Source organism: Oncorhynchus tshawytscha, linkage group LG07 (assembly GCF_018296145.1).
Source record: "Oncorhynchus tshawytscha isolate Ot180627B linkage group LG07, Otsh_v2.0, whole genome shotgun sequence".
In the NCBI taxonomy this organism is placed as follows: domain Eukaryota; kingdom Metazoa; phylum Chordata; class Actinopteri; order Salmoniformes; family Salmonidae; genus Oncorhynchus; species Oncorhynchus tshawytscha.
This window is the reverse complement of record NC_056435.1, coordinates 10,310,437-10,330,711: the sequence shown is the minus strand read 5'-3', so window position 1 is coordinate 10,330,711 and position 20,275 is coordinate 10,310,437. Positions and strand designations below refer to the sequence as shown.

The window sequence follows — 20,275 nt, the reverse complement described above, 5'->3', positions numbered from 1 at the left end:
TCCCAACGTTTGGCGGTTTTAAACTGAACTATATAGTTAAAGTTAGTTACGTTATATTGTGGCGCGTGAACTGACCGTACACATTATCTAATGTTAGTCTTACGTTGGCTAAGGTTACTTAGCAAGATAACTTTAAATTGGCTGCCAAGGACAATCGCTAGTTTATTTCTGATCCAATTGCACGCAAGTGTTTAGGTCAGAAGTTTACACATGGTGACTTTAGCCTTGTGAAAAACCCTACTTGGCAAGATGTAGCTAGCTAGCTTTCATCACTTGTTGGTTAGCTAACTTACCTTGCCAACGTTAGCTCGCGTCTGACTGGTATAATGTAACGTTAGCTAGCTTTCTAGTCAAAACAAAACCACATTCATTGGCTAGCTACCTATATTTGCCTGTTGGTTAGCTAGTTCGCGTTCAGCGGACTGGTGTTAGCTAGCTACAGAGGCTAGCTGTTGTACTTTGTACAAGTAACGTTAGCTAATCAAAATATCCGTTTGCATTCATTGATTAACCTTAGCTTGAATACCACCATATAAATAGCTATATACATTAGCCTTGGTTTGACCGAAATGTGCAAGTGAGAGAGAGAAATTAATTTATATTTGATTAAAAAAAACTGATGCACCTACAAATTTAGTCAATCCGCCGTTTTTTAAACCCAATAGTCACTTTAGTCTTGTTTTAATCCAACGTCTTGAATTTGAGCTAGGTAGGCGCAATACATAATTGTAAAACTCAATTGCTAACTGCCCTATTAAAAACATCTGGTATGTGGTTCTCAGTAACGGACGAACGGCTCACGACGAGAGGCGGGGAGTGTGTTGTGTACCACCTACAAGTTGATTTGGAATTTTCTTTTGAGATTTGTGTCATATTGATTTACATATGATGATGATAGGGAGATTTTGAATTGAACACTGAGCTTCAACCAGTTGTCTATTATAGGCATTATCGTCTCGTCTATAATAAGGGTGTTTTTGTGAATGTTATTGCATTGCAGGGGGAAGATCGTGCTGGGCTACACCGAGGCTGAGCTCCGGGTTCGAGGCTCTGGATACCAGTTTATCCATGCAGCTGATATGCTCTACTGTGCTGAGAACCACGTCCGCAGTAAGGCTTTTACTATGACATGTCTACCTTTTTTAAAATAATGGAATATTCCAAATAACATTGGTTTAGAACAGTACCTTGACAATTAGAGTTGATGTACACTACAAAAGAATGTGGACACCTGCTCATTGAACATCTCATTCCAATATCATGGGCATTCATATGGAGTTGGTTCCCCCCTTTGCTACTATAACAGCCTCTACTGTTCTGGGAAGGCTTTCCAATCGATGTTGGAACATTGCTGCAGGGACTTGCTTCCGTTCAGCCACAAGAGCATTAGTGAGGTCGGATACTGATCTGTCGGCGTTCCAATTCATCCCAAAGATGGATTTGAGTTCAGAGCTATGTGCAGGCCAGTCGAGTTCTTCCACCGATCTCAACAAACCATTTCTGTATGGACCTCTCGTTGTTCACAGGGGCATTGTCATGCTGAAACAGGAAAGGAAACGTTTGTGAAACATCACAGCACAGTTGAAAAATGGATGGCAAAGGGAAATCAAAAATGGATGGTGTTAAGAGAGATGGGAGGAGTTGAGTGGAGCTGAAGGGTGGGATTAAAAACAACAAGATAACTTGTCAAATATGCTGTGTCCGTAAAATGTATATAGTTTCGGCACTTTTGTGAAACAGCACAGTTAAAAATATATAGCAAAATAGAAATCAAACTGGATGAGCTTCAGCGATAGATGAGAGGGGTTGATGGTAGCTGAAGGATAGGATGGAAAACAAACTAAAAATAACTGTTGTAAAATACATTGTCTGAAATGTGCAGTACCAGTCAAACGTTTGGACACACCTACTCGTTCAAGGTTTTTCTTTATTTTTACTATTTTTCCATTGTAGAATAATGGTGAAGACATCAAAACTATGAAAAGACACCAAAAAAGTGTTAAACAAATCAACATATATTTGAGATTCTTCAGTGTAGCCACCCTTTGCCTTGATGACAGCTTTGCACACTCTTGGTATTCTCTCAACCACCTTCACCTGGAATGCTTTTCCAACAGTCTTGAAGGAGTTCCCACATATGCTGAGCAGTGGTGGCTGCTTTTCCTTCACTCTGCGGGCCAACCCATTTGGCTTGAGGTTGATTGTGGAGGCCAGGTCATCTGATGCAGCTCTCCATCTTGGTTAAATAGCCCTTACACAGCCTGGATGTGTGTTGGGTCATTGTCCTGTTGAAAAACAAATGATAGTCCCACTAAGCGCAAACCAGATGCGATGGTGTATCGCTGCAGAAGGCTGTGGTAGCCATGCTGGTTAAGTGTGACTTGAATTCTAAATAAATAATTGACAGTGTCACCAGTAAAGCACCATCACACCACCTCCTCCATGCTTCACGGTGGGAACCACACATGCGGAGATCATCCATTCACCTACTCTGCTTCTCACAAAGACACGGCAGTTCGAACCAAAACTCTCAAATTTGGGCTCATCGGACCAAATAACAGATTTCCACTGGTCTAATGTCCATTGCTTGTGTTTCTTGGTCCAAGCAAGTCTCTTCTTATTGGTGTCCTTAAGTAGTGGTTTCTTTGCAGGAATTCGACCATGAAGGCCTGATTCACAGTCTCCTCTGAACAGATTGCGGTTGAGATATCTGTTACTTGAACTCTGTGAAGCATTTATTTGGTCTGCATTTTCTGAGGCCGGTACCTCTAATGAACTTATCTTCTGCAGCAGAGGTAACTCTTGGTCTTCCTTTCCTGTGGTGGTCCTCATGAGAGCCAGTTTCATCATAGCACTTGATAGTTTTTGCGACTGCACTTGAAGAAACTTCTTGACATTTTCTTGATTGACTGACCTTCATGTCTTAAAGTAATGATGGACTGTCATTTCTCTTTTGCTTATTTGAGCTGTTCTTGCCATGATATGGACTTAGTCCTATTTGGTAAAAGACCATCTTCTGTATACAACCCCTACCTTGTCACAACACAACTGATTGGCTCAAACACAATAAGAAGGAAAGAAATTCCACAAATGAACATTTTAAGAAGGCACACCTGTTAATTGAAATGCATTTCAGATGACTACCTCATGAAGCTGGTTGAGAGAATGCAAAAGGGTGGCTACTTTGAAGAATCTCAGATATTAAATATATTTTAAATATATATCTAAATATATATTTAGATTTCACTATTATACTACAATGTGGAAATTTGTTTAAAAAAAAATATATATATATATATTAAAAAAACCTTGAATGAGTAGGTGTATCCAAACTTTTGACTGGTACTGTATATAGTATAAATAACCTGGAAGTAGAAGCCTAGGTGTGGTTGTCCAGTAGTTTACTCCAATTAGGAGAGGGGTGGTAGGGTCAGGGCAAAAATAAAAAGGAAAATATATTTTTAAAAGATGTGTGTGAAAAATATATGGGGGATTGGAAATCATGCAGACAATTAAATTGATGGAATCCACAATCTGCAATATTAAAGCTCATCTACCCCCAACATTTTTTTTGTATAAGAAAAATATATATATGGAAAGAGCCTTCCCCAAATGTTGAAGCACAGACTCGTCTAGAAAATCATTGTATGGATTTCCTTAAGATGGAACTAAGGGGCCTAGCCTGAACCATGTAAAACAGCCCCAGACCATTATTTATCCTCCACCAAACTGTAAAGGTGGTACGATGCATTGGGTCAGGTAGCATTCTCCTGGCATCTGCTAAAACCCAGATTTGTCCGTCAGACTCCCAGATGGTGAAGTGTGATTCACCACCTCAGAGAACGTATTTCCACTGCTCCAGAGTCCAATGGCAGTGAGCTTTACACCACTCCAGCCGACGCTTGGCATTGTGTATGGTGATCTTAGGCTCGGCCATGGAAACCCATTTCATGAAGCTCCCGACGAACAGTTCTTGTGCTGACGTTGCTTCCAGATGCAGTTTGGAACTCAGTAGAGAGTGTTGCAACCGAGGACAGACGATTTTTACGCACTTCCGCACTCGCCAGTCCCATCTGTGAGCTTGTGTGGCCTACCACTTTGCGGCTGAGCCGTTGTTGCTCCTAGATGTTTCCACTTCACAATAATAGCACTTACAGTTGACCAGGGCAGAAATGTGACGAACTAACTTAGAAAGATGGCATCCTGTGACGGTGCCACTTTGAAAGTCACTGAGCTCTTCAGTACGAGCCATTCTACAGACATTGTTTGGCTATGGAGATTGCATGGCTGTGTGTTTGATTTTATACACCTGTCAGCAACGGGTGTGGCTGAAATAGCCAAATCCATTCATTTGAATGGGTGTCCACATACACTACATAAGTATATTAGTACTACATAGAGCTATCTAATTATATTGCCAGCAGCATACCACCCTGCATACCACTGCTGGCTTGCTTCTGAAGCTAAGCAGGGTTGGTCCTGGTCAGTCCCTGGATGGGAGACCAGATGCTGCTGGAAGTGGTGTTGGAGGGCTAGTAGGAGGCACTCTTTCCTCTGCTCTAAAAAATATCCCAGTCCCCCAGGGCAGTGATTGGGGACACTGCCCTGTGTCGGGTGCCGTCTTTCGGATGGGACGTTAAACGGGTGTCCTGACTCTGTGGTCATTAAAGTTCCCATGGCACTTACCGTAAGAGTAGGGGTGTGAACCCCAGTATCCTGGCTAAAATTCCCAATCTGGCCCTCATACCATCACGGTCACCTAATAATCCCCAGTTTACAATTGGCTCATTCATCCCCCTCCTCTCCACTGTAACTATTCCCCCAGGTTGTTGCTGTAAATGAGAATGTGTTCTCAGTCAACTTACCTGGTAAAATAGCAGATAAATAAATGTACAAAATTCTGTGCAGTAAGCTAACTACGTGTGAGAGAGAGATCGAGACCTTTTACATTAGCATGTAAACACAATTAACCTGTTCTAACCATGCGTCACTACTCTCCATACTGCTCTTTACAGCTCAGTGGTTGATGGCAAATATAACTCCATCTCTCTAAGTTTACAATGTCACTTCCCCTTCCATCTCTCTGAGTTTCTAGTACATAACAAATCGAGCTCTCTGAGTTGAAATACTGGAGGGGACAATTTGCCTAATGATAGTTAAAATACGCTAGTGAGCTCAAAACCAAGCATGATGTTATTCATTATTATTGTTATTGGCCAATATCACTCCACCAACTTTCTGAGTTTAAATACTGGAGGGGACAATTTGCCTAATGAAAGTGTTAAAATAAACTAGTGAGTTATATCAGTACAGTATATGCTGCCTTTTCAAACTTTTGACTCAACCTTTTTATTGCTTTTAGAAAGTAGTCCGGTATAGGTTGGTGTCTCTAAAAGACGAGCGGTCAGATGGCTAGCAACACTGGCTAAAAGCTGCCATGTGGGGAATCGTAGGTGACTTGTTTTATTTCGTTGTTGTTACTATGTCTTGTTTTGACTGATTTCATGTCGATTCTATTATTATTTTTGTAATCGCTAGATAGCAAGCCAACAACTCTAACGATGTATTTGAGAGACAAGCGCTCATTGTGCAAATGAATTTATGGTTTCAATTAACATTTGGAAACCAAATCTAGTTTACATGTTGTCAGCGATTTAAGCCAACCCCGTCTTTTCTGACACAAAGTTGCGCATGCAGCGTTTTTGTTGCTCAACAATCAACCCGTCTGTGTCTCTGTGTGGCACATGGTTGGTTAGAGTGGAGAATATGTTTACAGATAATCCAGATTACGAAGGAGATTGTGCAAAGCCCAGAGTAGAGCAGAGTACCGCAGTGTGGTGAACTGGGGCCACATATCCATATCAGGAATGGAATAAAGATCTAAGGTCCACCAGGGGCCACTGAAACTGACACACTGATAAGAGTTTCAGTAGCACTGCAGGGGAACACATTGGGTGTAAATCTGCACTGTCTGCACATCTCTTTACTGGAAGCCTCTGTAGAACAATGGGTCTACAGTGCCTCACACCTGTGTCCGTTAACCACAATAAACCTACTCTGGAAAGCTGCACAGCTGAGACGTGCTGTACTCCACGACACACACAGCAAAGCCAACCAATAGGCAAGTTGGGAGAAGGATCAAGGAGAGTGTGTGTGTACATATCTAATTTTATTTGTCACATGTGCCGAATACAGCAAGTGTAGACTTTACCGTGAAATGCTTACTTACAAGCCCTTAACCAACAGTGCAGTTCAAGAAGAAGAGAATATTCACAAAGTAGACTAAAATTAAAAGTAACACAATAATGAGGCTATATACAGGGGGCACCGGTACCGAGTCAGTGTGCGGGGGCTACAGGCTAGTTGAGGTAATCTGTACATGTAGGTGGGGGTGAAGTGACTATGCATAGCTAACAAACAAACAGCGAGTAGCAGCAGTGTACAAGAGGGGTCAATGTAAATTGTCTGGTGGCGATTTTATGAGTTGTTCAGCTGTCTTGTGGCTTGGGGGTAGAAGCTTTTGAGGAGCCTCTTGGACCTAGACTTGGCGCTCCGGTACCGCTTGCCGTGCGGTAGCAGAGAAAACAGTCTATAACTTGGGTGACTGACAATGTGGCTTTCCTCTGACACTGCCTATTATATAGGTCCTGGATGGCAGGAAGCTTTGCCCCAGTGATGTACTGGGCCGTTCGCACTACCCTCTGTAGCGCCTTACGGTCAGATGCCGAGCAGTTGCCATACCAGGCGTTGATACAACCGGTGCTCTCAATGGTGCAGCTGTAGAACCTTTTGTGGTAATGTTGTGGTAGGCCTGAGTGAGGTGTGACGGTCACACTGAGGTGCGGTGGTGCCTGCGTGCATAGGTGCATGTGCACTCGCACGTGTACAAATAGCATATTTCTGCAGACTTGCTTTTGTAAGCGTCATGAGTGTGTAGGGGTTGGTTCCATGCATGGGTGCACATATGTACTGTTGCCTGTGTTCAGTTATGATCATACATTCATTGGTTCTGATACACCACCCCTGACTCTGTGTCTTATGTGATTCCAGTGATCAAGACAGGGGAGAGCGGGCTGACGGTGTTCAGACTGCTCACTAAGGACAACCGCTGGAGGTGGGTCCAAGCCAACGCCAGACTGGTCTACAAGAACGGCAAGCCTGACTACATCATCGCCACCCAGAGGCCCCTGGTGTAAGTGCAGGTTTAGCCTCTTTAACCCCTCCATAACCCAATGATGTTTTGAATACATTTTTAAACCTAAACACTTTTCTGAGTGTTAAATGTGACACTAGAGTTGATTTAGCACTGGGGATTTTGCTTTGTTTGCATGAAGGATTTCAATGAGGTGAACGGAATATGTCATACAGTCAGAGCTCTTTGGTCTGTAGTATTAGGGACTTTAGTCGATATAGTTGTCCCTAGTGTTCTGGGAAGCTCTTTCTCGTCCTGCTCTTGTTCCCAGTGAGACAGAGGGAGGACAGTAGATTGGATATCATCACATTAATAGTATACTGTACACCGGGAGTTCCCAAACCTTTTTGGCCCGCGACCCCATATTGATATCTCAACATTCTCGCTACCCCCACCATATGAATATATATTTTTTTTAAACTATTTTAATGTGGGGCTTTGACAGTCTAGTCATTTAAATAAGATAAATTATCTCACCACCACTAATAAGATGGGTGTGTTTGATGCATGTCTGTCGGAGCGTCTCAAAGTCGGGAGGCGTGGTCAACAGTGAGAACCGCATCTCTCCTGTCATGTCCAACCTGGATGGATATTTGGTTTTAATGCAGATGAGAGCACTGAATCAGCGTACCATGAGTTTTAATGCTCTGAGGGAGACTGCGTTGTATTCCCTTGGAGTCACGTACCAAAACTTCTTCATAGTGACCGGTGAACGCATTGTCTGCAGCATTCAGTCACATGGCAGCTTGATCAGCTGTTCAATTTCACTTACCGGCACGTCAACTGACCCAGGATCACAGTCAAACGGATTTCGCTGATTCGTTCACTCATCCGTACAATTTGTTTGTATTTCCCTGCATGCATCCTGCCTTCAGTTCGTTCAGTTCCCCAAATATGTCTGTTACATAGGCAAGGAGACACGTTTTCTTTTCATTGCACAAAGTCTGTCATTTAAATCCATTGAGAATGACAACAGTTCCGCTCTCAATTCGAAAAATATTTTCAACAATACCCATCGACAACCACCCAACCTCCGTGTGAAATAGAACATTGTCATGCTCTGATCCCATATCTCCACATAGTTTTGTGAACTCAGTACAGTTCACAATCGAATTTACCTGCTGCGTATCTCAAAGTTCTGCTCTCAGAGTATCCATTCTAGCTCAGTCGGTGTATCATCCAATGTTGTCCATATGGCAGAGGGAGTCACGTTCATAGCTAAAGTGCAGAGACCTGTTCAGTGATAGATGGAGCCCCATCTGTGCAAAAGCACCACTATTCGATACCATGGAATCTGTTTTTCAGCACATTGAGCATCCCCTGTGCCATATCATGCTTTGGAATCGTGAGACAACAATATGTCCTCATGAATAGCATCCCACGGCATGCAGCAAACTAAAGTCAATGGTATGGGCATCTCGTCCCTCACTGCTAACATCCATTTGGAGAGCGTAAGGTGGGGAGTTTGAGTCGTTCAGTCAGCTATAGCATCAGTTTTTAGTTTCTGTGTTGTCTGACAAAGGTTTTGATGTGAGTTTCTGTGACTATGCCTCCCCACACATTGTTTTCTCCATATCAATTGCGGCCGGTAATGTCAGTCTCTGCAAGAGTGTGTGGTTTCGTAGCGGGGCTTAGCCATTCACCATGGAAATTAGTCAAGTGCAACGGTCAAGAGCGACCTTTTCCCGCGATCTAAGGGCGCGCTCTGGTTGAATTTGAACTTTTAGATTTGAATAATTTTCATTTTAAAGTTAACCACATTCGAATGATTTTGAGAGACAAAAGATCTTATATAAAAAAAAATTACCAGGATTTTGGAAATTCTCCCTCGACCCCATTTTCATATCAGGCGACCTAACATGGGTCACGACCCCTAGTTTGGGAACCGCTGCGGCACACTGTTAAAATGAAGCTGCCATCAACTTTAAGGACACAAAGCCTTAACTTTGCTGGAGTTTTATCCTGAACAATAAGAGTGTGTTCTGATTGGTTCTCTCCATCCTCTCGTTCCCAGGGAGGAGGAGGGAGGAGAGCACCTGAGCAAGCGTTCCATGCACCTCCCCTTCACCTTCGCCACGGGCGAGGCCCTTCTCTACCAGAGTAGCTACCCCATCCACGGCCTCACCGACTCACTCCAGGCTAAAGGCAAGACCAAATCCAAGAAGGGCAAGCTGGACAAGAACCCGTCGAAGGATAACGGTGGACTGGACCCCAGCTCCCTGCTCGGGGCGCTGATGAGGCAGGATGAGTCCGTGTACGTGTGCCAACCAGCCGTCGAGCCCAAGATGTCCTTCCACAGTAGTCTGTTTAGTGAGGGGAAAGGGCAGAGCTGTGGATACTATAGCGGTGGCCCTCTGGGTGGGGGTGTGGGAGAGAGCTGGAGCTCTGTGCCCAACGGGGTTACCACCATCTCCACTGGCCTCAACGGAGAGCCTCCGTCCAGCTTCGACCCGCTGCTCACCACCCTGGACTCACTGTCTCTGGAGGGGGACGAGACATGCTCTAACAGGTGAATGTATATTTTTGCATATATTTTATAAGTATTTTCCAATTTAATTGAGTGTAAAGTACCATTGGACTGCCCAATGTACAGCCAGTCTTGCCCAAGCTTTCCATTCTTTAACCCTTCTGATAATGACATTTTAATTCAGATGGGTTTTTTTCTATTTGCATTGTTGTACTCCCATGGCTCTATGTATTTAGAATTTGTCAAATAAAGTAAATGTCTTCCTATCAGCGAGCTGTTCTCTGCTCTGGAGAACCTGGGTCTGAACGCAGAGGATCTGGAGCTACTGCTGCTGGATGAGAGGATGATCAGAGTGGAGATGGATCCGGACTACATCCCCTCGCTCAACGACCTGCTCACCAACAACGAGATCCTCGCCTACATCCACGACTCGCTGGAGAACAAGACCGAGGAGGGCCAGGGTGGGGATAGTCACGTGTCCATACCACAAACCTCAACCACAACCCATCCCCCAGGCCCTATCCTTAATTCTGCCCTTATCCTTAACCCTCATACCCAAGCCGCCCCCACTATGCATATCTCTACCTTCCACCCCCAAGCTACTGACCCTCCTGCCCCTCAACCCATGTTACCCCCTCACAGACTACCAAAACAGCCACCCATAGTGCAGCTCTCCCAGCAGATGCAGCAGCACCTCAACTTAGTAAAGCCCGTTCTGGCAAAATACCCCTGGCCCCCGACACAAACAGACGTCCCCACGCCAAGCCAGCCAGACACCCTGCAGCACACGAACTCACTAACCTTGGTCCATAATGGTCACTGGCTTCCCCAGCAGCAGCATATGCTTGCGGGGCTGGATGACCACTGCCACAGCCTTCACCCCCTGGTTAACAGTAAGACATCCCAGCTGGGGCCTCACGGGGCCGGGCAGCTCAAACAGCACCAGAACAACATCCATCTTCAGAGCCAGTGGCAGCAGCACAACCAGCACTTACAGGTCCAGCTTCAATCTCCGTGTCATTTCAAACAGCAGAAGGCTAGTAGCAGCAGCAGTGCCACTCTCAACGGGGTGCACCCTGATCCCGATTGGCATAGTTCCAGCTACGACGACCAGTTGGGACTGACCGCTAATGGAGCTAATGGAGCCTGCACCGTCTCCTACCCCAACGGGCACGCGGACACCCTCACACACACTACAGAAGGAGAGGTCACTCACACGGATTACGGTATGGGTGATTTGACTACCGTGGGCATGGTCATGAACGGGGTTACGGTAGGGGGCATAGGTCACTACCAGGGACAAGGAGGGGTGACCGCTAACCCCTCAGACCATCTGGTGCATCACAAACAACATTCTCCACAGGTCCCATCTACCTACTTCCCTCAGTACTCCACCACACAGAACTCTTTAGATTACATCCTGGGGCTGTCACAGCCTCAGCACACCATGCCTACTCTGGATGCCTACGGCATTGTGAATAGCCCCGCTTCCCAGGATGCCACTCACTGCAAGGTAAGAGTCAAAGAAAAACGCAAGATGCTCGTCGATAGATCATCGACCTAATGTCTTTTTCTTGTGTAATATTTGGGGAATTTCTGTGACTGTATGTTTATTTGTCTTGTTGTTTGTGGGACTGTCTTGTTAATAGTCATTGACAACCCAGCATTTTAGAAGCTCCGTGTCTATGTCATGAAAGCGATGGTTCTCTGTAAAGGCACTAATATGGCATGGGAAGCCCCAGCCTCGGGCTTGTTTCTGCTGCTGCTTTATAGTTCAACGTAAGATAGTTTGATGTGAACAGACATGCAATGTAAACAGATGTGTGGAGTTCAAGGGTCACGGAAGTGGAGAGTCTATTAATGGACAGGAGAAGTAGGTCTCACACGGAGTAGCTTTGATCTTTGAGGATTGCACTGCAATGAAGTCAACTGTTGAGATGATTCCGTCAACTTAAGCGTCGACTGCAGTAGGAATAACCTCTCCCTACCAGGGTTGTTTCCTTGCAGGCGGCACAACATACCCTTGACCTAAATGCCTGATCTGATCCTACCGCAATGTGATTGTGAAGAAAGCAGCTCTAGTCTGTAGGCCCACCTTACATTTTCAGCTTTGAACAGATTGTACAGCATTACTTCAGATCAGGACACTGACTGGAAGTGTACCTAGTGTAGGCGTTTGAGAGAACAGTAGGCTATTCCACTTCCATGGCTGCTGCTTCAGGACGTCTCGTACAGTACTATACAGTATAGGTTGTGCTCAGTAATGTAGGGTTCTAGCTCAGTCGAATATTGAATATTGCTTTTAACTTCTTATGGCTGAAATCCCTCTACCGGGATCAATATGACAACAGCCAGTGAAAGTGCAGGGCGCCAAATTCAAACAACAGAAATCTCAATGAAAATTCCTCAAACATACAAGTATTTTACACCATTTTAAAGATAAACTTGTTAATCCCACCACCGTGTCTGATTTTCAAAAAGGCGTTACAGCGAAAGCACACCGAACAATTATGTTAGGTCACCGCCTAGTCACAGAAACACACATTTTTCCAGCCAAAAAGAGGAGTCACAAAAAGCAGATTTTAGAGATTAACCTTTGATGACTAACCTTTGATCTTCATCAGATGACACTCATAGGACTTCATGTTACACAATACATGTATGTTTTGTTTGATAAAGTTCATATTTATATCCAAAAATCTCAGTTTACATTGGCGCGTTATGTTCAGTAGTTCCAAAACATCCGGGGATTTTGCAGAGAGCCACATCAATTTACAGAAATACTCATTATAAACATTGATAAAAGATACAACTGTTATGCATGGAATTATAGATACACTTCTCCTTAATGCAACCGCTGTGTCAGATTTCAAAAAACCTTTACTGAAAAAGCACGCCATGCAATAATCTGAGTACAGCGCTTAGACAACAAAACAACGCCAAACAGATACCCGCCATGTTGTGGATCAACAGATGTCAGAAATGGCATTATAATATTCACTTACCTTTGATCTTCATCAGAATGCACTCCCAGGAATCCAAATTCATGAGGCTTGAGCACTAGGTCCAGACAAAAAAAGTCTGTTACAGTCCGTAGAAACATGTCAAACGATGTATAGAATCAAATCTTTAGGATGTTTTTAAAACAAATCTTCAATAATGTTCCAACTGGAGAATTCCTTTGTCTTTAGAATTGCAATGGAACGCAGGTTGCTCTCACGTGAGCGCGCGTGATCGGCTCATGCCACGCTGGCAGACCTCTGGTTGAATCAGCTCTCATTCGCCCCCACTTCACAGTAGAAGCCTCAAACAAGATTCTAAAGACTGTTTACATCTAGTGGAAGCCTTAGGAAGTGCAATATGACCCCATAGACACTGTATATTCGATAAGCAATGACCAAGCTACTCAATACTGCCCCCCGCCATAAGAAGTTTAAAAAGTGTCACTCGCGGTGTGCATGCACGGAAGTTTGTACCAGTTACTAACATGTTGATCTGAAGTGAAGACGTTCAGTTTAATTGCACAACACGCCTCTGTACGTTTGGCGACGAGGATGAGATTTGGACCAACGTGTGCCTTTTGTAACTGTGTACAGTAGTCCTGTCATATAGGGACACAAGGGGCCCAGTCAGTCAAAACAAGGCCTCAGGGGCCAAGACAAATTGGACTATAGAGCTCCGCTCATTAGTACAGCACACAGTCCATTCTGCATGCTGGACACCATCTTCCTCTCCTTGTTTGTTGTTGTGCCAAATTAATGTTTCAAGATCCATGAAGGGTAACGAACGATAGTTGGTTGGTCTCTTTGGAGGGAGAGAGACGATGGTGAGGAACGGTAATGAATAGAACAAGGTTGAGTCCGACAATGAGAGCTATAGCTCCCAGGCAGCGAACGCTAACCGGACCGGCGTCCATTCATGCCCCCGCCCCCCTCCGCAATTTCCTGTGTTTTCTTTCGGGGTCAGCGACCATGCCCCAGAGGAACATAGAGCCAAGCTGGCCAGTCAAGCATGAGCTGTCCTGACCTACAATTTGCCCATCACTGTTACCTAATACATACAGGGGGCAGAAGGATGTGTGGAAATGTTGTGTACGCGCATGGGTGAGTGCCTACACGCGTGGTGTCACATCCCACCACAGGGGGTGCTGTTTCCCGGGGGGGTTGATGTGATTTGGGACGGAGTAGCGTGAGAGAATTAGAGATTAGTTGAGTTTGGCCTACTTTAACCTGACTGGGTTTGTCCTTCTGCAGGTGCTCAGTATCCTGCTGGTCTGCCCCTATAGGGGGCCTATATAAAGTGGCCCTATTAGGATTTCTACATGGATGATGCCTAGCTAATCCAGTTAGGGCCCACTAAACAGGATTACAATTAGGCCGATGGTGGGAGCTGTCACAACAGACACTCTGTCCCCACACACACACACAGGATTCCCTCATACAGGGAAGCCACAAAGTACACACTCACACCTATGGAGTATAGAGAGTGGAACTCAGTGTGTGTACCAGTGTCAGTACTCTGTTGGTTTGGCGGATATGCTACTTTTTGTAGTTAGCTAGTATATGAGCGACTACTACATGCTACAGTTAGCTGCTCTATCTTGTGTCGTACAGGACCTGTCTGTGGGGGAGGTTTAGTCAGTAGCCTGGTCCTATTGTAATCCTACCCTGGTGCAGTACATGGTTTAGTCCCTTCTCAATTTCATGTAATGTGTTCTCTGTCCTGATGACTGCAGGCCCCCAGTCCACAGCCGTGTGTGTGCTCCGCTCTCTGGCTGACCTGACCTGCAGTAGCCCTTTCCTGTAGTCAAATGACCTAGTGTCCTCATGGGTAGAATGTTGTTGATAAACATCATTTCTAAAAACCCACAAATCTTTTTATGTCAAACATTTTTGTTATTTTTACAGTCTTCTGTGTGTGTGTGTGTGTGTGTGTGTGTGTGTGTGTGTGGTGTGTGTGTGTGTGTGATATTGGGATGCAAACTCAATGTAATACATTTCAACTCTATATCTGACATGGTACAGTTGTCTTCTTTGTTTAAGCCCAGAACCATGTGTGTGAGGTGTATACTTTTGTTTCAAAGTAGATTTGTTTAAGTCTACGAAGACCCTGATTTAGCCCACTGCAGTAAAATATTAACTGATTAGTGTCAATGGCCACAGAACAGTGTGTAGTGATTATAGTTGGGGTTTTTAGGGGGGTTGTGTCCTCTACAGCTCCAATTATATTTTCTTGTTCTGTGTTTTAGATGGAGAACGGCTGCATCCTCAACGACACCAACGTGGCTTACAAAGGGAGCTGTCTACTGCCCAATGTGAACAGCCAGACAACCAGCGACAATCTTCAGCCCGACGCCCTACATACCCTGCCAGACCCACAGACTACTGGCTTCTACCTCTGAGAGGGGGTGTCAGGGCAAAGAGAGACCATTGGACCATTTTGTCAGGACAGGGGGGGGGGTTGTTACGACTTTCTATGTAATGTTCTCCATTTCATTTGTGTTCGACGGACTCCGTACTCAGTGAAAGAGCTCAGGATAGTGTCTCTCTGCACTCTGACAGTAGTTTCCCCACTGGGACACAGCTCTAGGGGGAGGGGGGGGAATGCATCTTCTCATGTTACACATTTTTTTATGAAGGGTATGGCTGGTTGAGAGAGCAGCGATTTCTTCACCACTGTGAATATCAGTGGTTTTCTTTATGGGTGTACAAAGTACTGTTTCTGACAAGGATCATTAAGACTGAGTGCTACAGTACTGCGCTTCAATACAGTGTAACTTGTTAAAGGTGGGAATGTGGGTATGGAAAGGATGGAGAAGGATTGTGACGGAGATTAATATTCATTATGAAGAATGATGAGACCGATTGATTGAAGGAGCTGGACGTCTGGAATTATTGTGAGGTAGGTTACAAGTGTTCTGTTCTGCGTGTTACGTTTTGTGTCATCTGCCCACAGAGATGAAGAGGAATTGATTCAGGCCTATCATTTTGGTGTTGGTGATCTGCGTGTTGGTAAAAGAGTATTTAGGTTGTCCTCTTGCATGTTATTGAGATTGACTATGTGAAACGGATACCATATTATGGTCAAATGGCATCTAAATATGAAGAGGGAGAGCAGATCGGCGGAAGGGCTGACCGTTTTGGTGTTTATTTTCATGCTGCATTTTAGCCTGGAAGAAGTTTACGTTACCAGTATAATGATGTGTATTTATTTAAATGGCACTCAAATCAACCGAAGCATTTTCTTGACCGGCTACAGTATGAAATGGCTCAGTAAATTAAGTTCCGGAATACAGCAGTACACAGCTTAAATTCAGGAAGTAAACAAACAAATTCCAGATCCATCATTCCTCATTGAAAAGCTTTGAGGAAAAACTGAAATTTGGATTTAAGTTCCTGAAGTTTCCTGAATTGAAATGAAATTGAGCTAAACCAACTGTATTCGATGCCAAGAGGCAGAGGAATGGGTACGGCGGTTTCTGATGTGACGAGAACGATCATTTCAATGGGCTTCCTCTCTTACAGGGCCCAAAGTGATTCCATCATGGTCATCGATCACAGTGATTCTCAAACCTCTCCTCGGGGACCCCCGGAAGATTCACAATTCTGTTGTAGCCCTGAACTAGCTCACTTGATTCACTTAGACAAGGGCTCGATGATTAGCTGACAAGTTGAATCAGCTGGGCTAGCTTTAAAATAGATCAAAAGTGTGGGAACAGGTGCGGGTCCCCAGGAGAGGTTTGAGAACCACTGATGAATCGCACTGAAAACATTCCATGAGGATTGACTTGATCATTCTCATGAGCATTGATACAAAAAACCAAATGAGAGGACAAGTCTTTTAAAGAGATTCTATATTGAAAAGGTGCAATGTTGAATGTGTTGTGTATATTGTAAAAGAGTTGTAAAAAATGTCCTATTACAGTATTCCGTTGTAAAAAGTTCTGGAAAATCATTTTTAATTAATATTGGTAGTGTTAGAAATTTGCGTCCTAAATGGCACTTTATTCCCTACATAGTGCTATACTTTTAACCAGAGCCCTATAGGCCCTGGTCAAAAGTAGTGCACTATATAGGGAATGGGGTGCCATTTGGGATGTAACTTCTTACATAAATGTCACAATCAAACGCATTTACGGACTTGCCTCTCTCTTTATATTTGTTTGTCTTTTTTTGTATAGACGTTTCTTATATGAAATAGATTTATTTCAATCAACCAGGAGATATATGTAAAAAAGACAAGTGACAATCAATAACAACAAAAAAACTGCTTAATAATAAAAAAACTGCTGTGTAAATAGTTCAAGGCTATTTAATTTTTTCCAAGCACTACTTTTTAAAAGCACTGCTACAAGCAATTTTTCTCTAGCACAAAAAGTAGGCTTGTAGAGAATCGTTTTGGACTCTTATATGACCACAGTACCTACAGTTCTGTGTTTTATTTCAAAGTCATGTTTGGAGAACTTTTTGTGACTTAAATGAATATGGTGCCATAGTGGTGACATACTGCAGACTCACATCCCAGATTTGTGGTTTATGTTTATGATACAATTTTGTCATTCTTTTTTTTATCACGTTGAATTTATTTTGATATTCTAACACACTCAAAGTTATTGTAGATGTAAAAAATAAAAATCGGTTCAAATATAAAATATACTATTTGTTCCTGGAAATAAAGGATTTGTGCAATCACAGTTCATTTTAATCACAGTATGTTTGTGCTCATATTGTTTTGTCTCTTTGAAAAGTGTTCATTTAACAATTATTTCTGTAATGTGAACTATGAACTTAAAGGTGTTGGTTCTTTAACACTGGGTATTAAAATCACAAGTGAAAATGGGCTTTGTATGTTCTAATACGGAGGTTGATCATTTCTTCACCCACAAGTCTCATAGCTCACTTGTGTGCCTATACAGTAGGATCATTAAAGGCAATGGCTGCTGTGCTGTCTGGACAGTAGGTTATAGACAGACAGACAGACAGACTTGTAGGGGAGAAACCAAGGAACCAGAGTTCCAGTCTGGAAGCATGCTTTCAAATTCCCAGAGGACAGCTTTGGTATTGCAGTTCAACTGAAGTACAGCCCAGAAAGACAATTCCCATAGACAGCCCCATAAAGGAGTCAAATTCAAAAATTCATAATAAAACACTTTAGTCATCACCTTTGTGCACACAAAAAATCCATTGAATTATTCAAATATTAGTTGCTGAGGCCAATTTCTTTTTTTTCTTTTCTTTTTTAAAAATCACTCAGCCAAAGATATTTATATTCATGCTCTGATGTCATGAGCCCAGCTGTCAGAATTCCTGGAGCGTGTTCGCACGATACTGCTGTCTGGACAGTACTAGTGAACAGGCATAGTAGTCCCGATTAAAAAAAGATGTCAACAACCACGAAGTGGCGTATGCGAACGTGAGTAGATTACGTTGAAAACAACGGGCGTCCATCTTGGACGCTGTCTCCAGTACTTCTATACCTAAGTGGGACAGACAGACTCGTCCCGGAGACAGGAGTGACGCCCGCTGTGCACCACCCAACCAGGAAGTGAGACAGTCTCTCTGAGAGTGCTATCTCCATCCCCATTGATCGTTTCTCTCCATCCATCCCCCCCTTAATCCCCAGGACAATCTCTCCCTTTTTGCACAATGGCAATGTGTGAACACTCACCCAGGAGCAAGCAAACAAACACATATTGATATCACAGTCACCTCCGCTGGAGACTAGAATAACTACACCCACCAACAGAGGAGACACACAGTGACAGGCATCCATTTTCTTTCTGCCTGTCTGACTGACTTCCCGTCCATGAAACTAGCACGCCATTTTCTCCATCACTTCCTATCTCTGTCTCTCCTATATGTCTCCTATATGTGTATCATGGGTTGTGTTCATAAGCAACGAAATAGGAGAACATATTTTGAAACTTGAGTGAGGTAGAGCTGAATTTCTTTTTGCAAACCTTTTTGGTACGCTTTGCCCTACTGAACACGTTGGACCATAATAGACAAGGTGTTGGTTGGTGGAGACAGAAGAGAGACCCTCTGTGGCGTTGCTAGACAGTCCAGAGTCCAGACAGAAACAGCCCCCTGCCTCGTCACTCTAATGCCTGCCAAGTTACAAACAGTCTCTCTCTAATGAAGTGTGACAGCCTGACAAATTTTATTGAATAGAAACGCAAAGGGCTATTTTTGAATGTTCACAAAAAAAATCTGAGTTGAACCGTCTTGGGAGCATTAATTCAGGAAGATGTATTTGTAAATCTTTCACCGGGGGACTTTTACATACAGTACTATCTTGGAAGTAGTTCCTGCTTTACAAAGCTTCTCCATTACATACGCCTTTAGAAATTGATGTAATAATAACATGGCTTTATTCCAGTCCCCGGCAGCACATATCCTGTACATGTTTGTCTACTTTAGAAGGATGGGGAGAGTGTTGAGAGACCAAAGAGAGATGCAATGCCCAATGACAGATGCGCAGGTTCACCCAAGCCAACCAATCCCTCCGGTCTGCCTCTGCCTCCCTCACTAGCTCTTTAATGACCCACATGAACTCATGTATGAGAGTTTTTCTTCTCCTTTGGCTTCCTCAGTTAGCCATGCATGCTTGTAACATGATCAACAGGAGGAAGCAGGTCTAGCCCTGAGGTCTTCCCCAGTGTTTTCCAGCATGTCCCACTCCATTCCAGGGGGGAATGTTTTTATGGTATGGATGGAGCTCAAATGTATAGAAGGCAGTTGCTGGGGAATAGGAGGAGAATGGAGTGTGTGTGTTCATGTCCTGGTCATTGAGATGGTCCCCCTCTCTACACCACACCCAGCCCCTGTGTGAACGGTGAACACAGAGACGGCCCAAATGGTAGCCTATTCCCTACCAAGTGCACTACTTTTGACCAGAGCCCCATGGTCCCTGGTCAAAAGTAGTGCACTACATAGGAAGCCATTTGGACACTGCCGTAGTGCACGACACTATATGCGTTATAGATTCACCATCAACCCTGGAAGTGAACCAATGAGCACCCTCCCATTCGGTCACGACAACTTACTCCTCAATTAGGGTGCGTTCTGGTTTTATGTCACCACAGCAGCCTACACATGGGCTGATTTCCTAGTGCATAAAAAGGATATTAAATATTCAATGGTTGCTCCATACCATTCAGGGCAGGCCATTTCCCGAATGGCAAATATAGGTTCTGTGCCTAAGCTTTGCGAGCAGCAATCTTGAGAAAGAGAGTGGTGACCTGGTTTTTGAGTGACCTGGTGACAGCAATACTTACATTTCACATAACATTTGAGTAATTTAGCAGATGCTCTTATCCAGAGCGACTTACAGGATAAATTAGGGTTAAGTGCCTTGCTCAAGGGCACATCAACAGATGGCCCAACGTTCTTAACCCCTCGGCTACCTGCCTCCCTACTTGAATACAATGCAATACAATTGGCCAATACTTGACGACAGACAATCAAGGATAACTGCAGGGTAGGACTGAGAGGTCCTTAGATATACTGCAGTTTTTTTTCTCCAAAAGCATCAGAAAGATGGTGCGTTTGCTTTAGTAAGGGTTGAGGTTGATCTTGCTTTTAAGACCCGCGGTTTGTCTGTGAATGAACATGCCA

At 43.9% G+C, this 20,275-nt stretch overlaps 2 protein-coding genes across 2 annotated transcripts in view; both read left to right on the top strand.

Moving 5' to 3' along the window:
• Nucleotides 1-15,405, top strand: part of LOC112235169 (aryl hydrocarbon receptor-like) — a 92,039-nt gene extending 76,634 nt beyond the window's left edge. Inside the window, exons 9-13 of the mRNA XM_042324088.1 lie at nucleotides 1,001-1,110; nucleotides 7,051-7,192; nucleotides 9,207-9,701; nucleotides 9,930-11,172; nucleotides 14,908-15,405. Of these exons, the coding sequence (XP_042180022.1) occupies nucleotides 1,001-1,110; nucleotides 7,051-7,192; nucleotides 9,207-9,701; nucleotides 9,930-11,172; nucleotides 14,908-15,060 (2,143 nt within the window). The 3' untranslated portion in view covers nucleotides 15,061-15,405. The remainder of the gene's footprint in view (nucleotides 1-1,000; nucleotides 1,111-7,050; nucleotides 7,193-9,206; nucleotides 9,702-9,929; nucleotides 11,173-14,907) is intronic.
• Nucleotides 15,406-15,485: 80 nt separating this feature from the next.
• LOC112253774 (insulin-like growth factor-binding protein complex acid labile subunit) overlaps nucleotides 15,486-20,275 on the top strand; it is a 28,301-nt gene continuing 23,511 nt past the window's right edge. The window contains exon 1 of the mRNA XM_024425754.1: nucleotides 15,486-15,560. The gene's annotated coding sequence lies outside the window, so the exon portion shown is untranslated. The remainder of the gene's footprint in view (nucleotides 15,561-20,275) is intronic.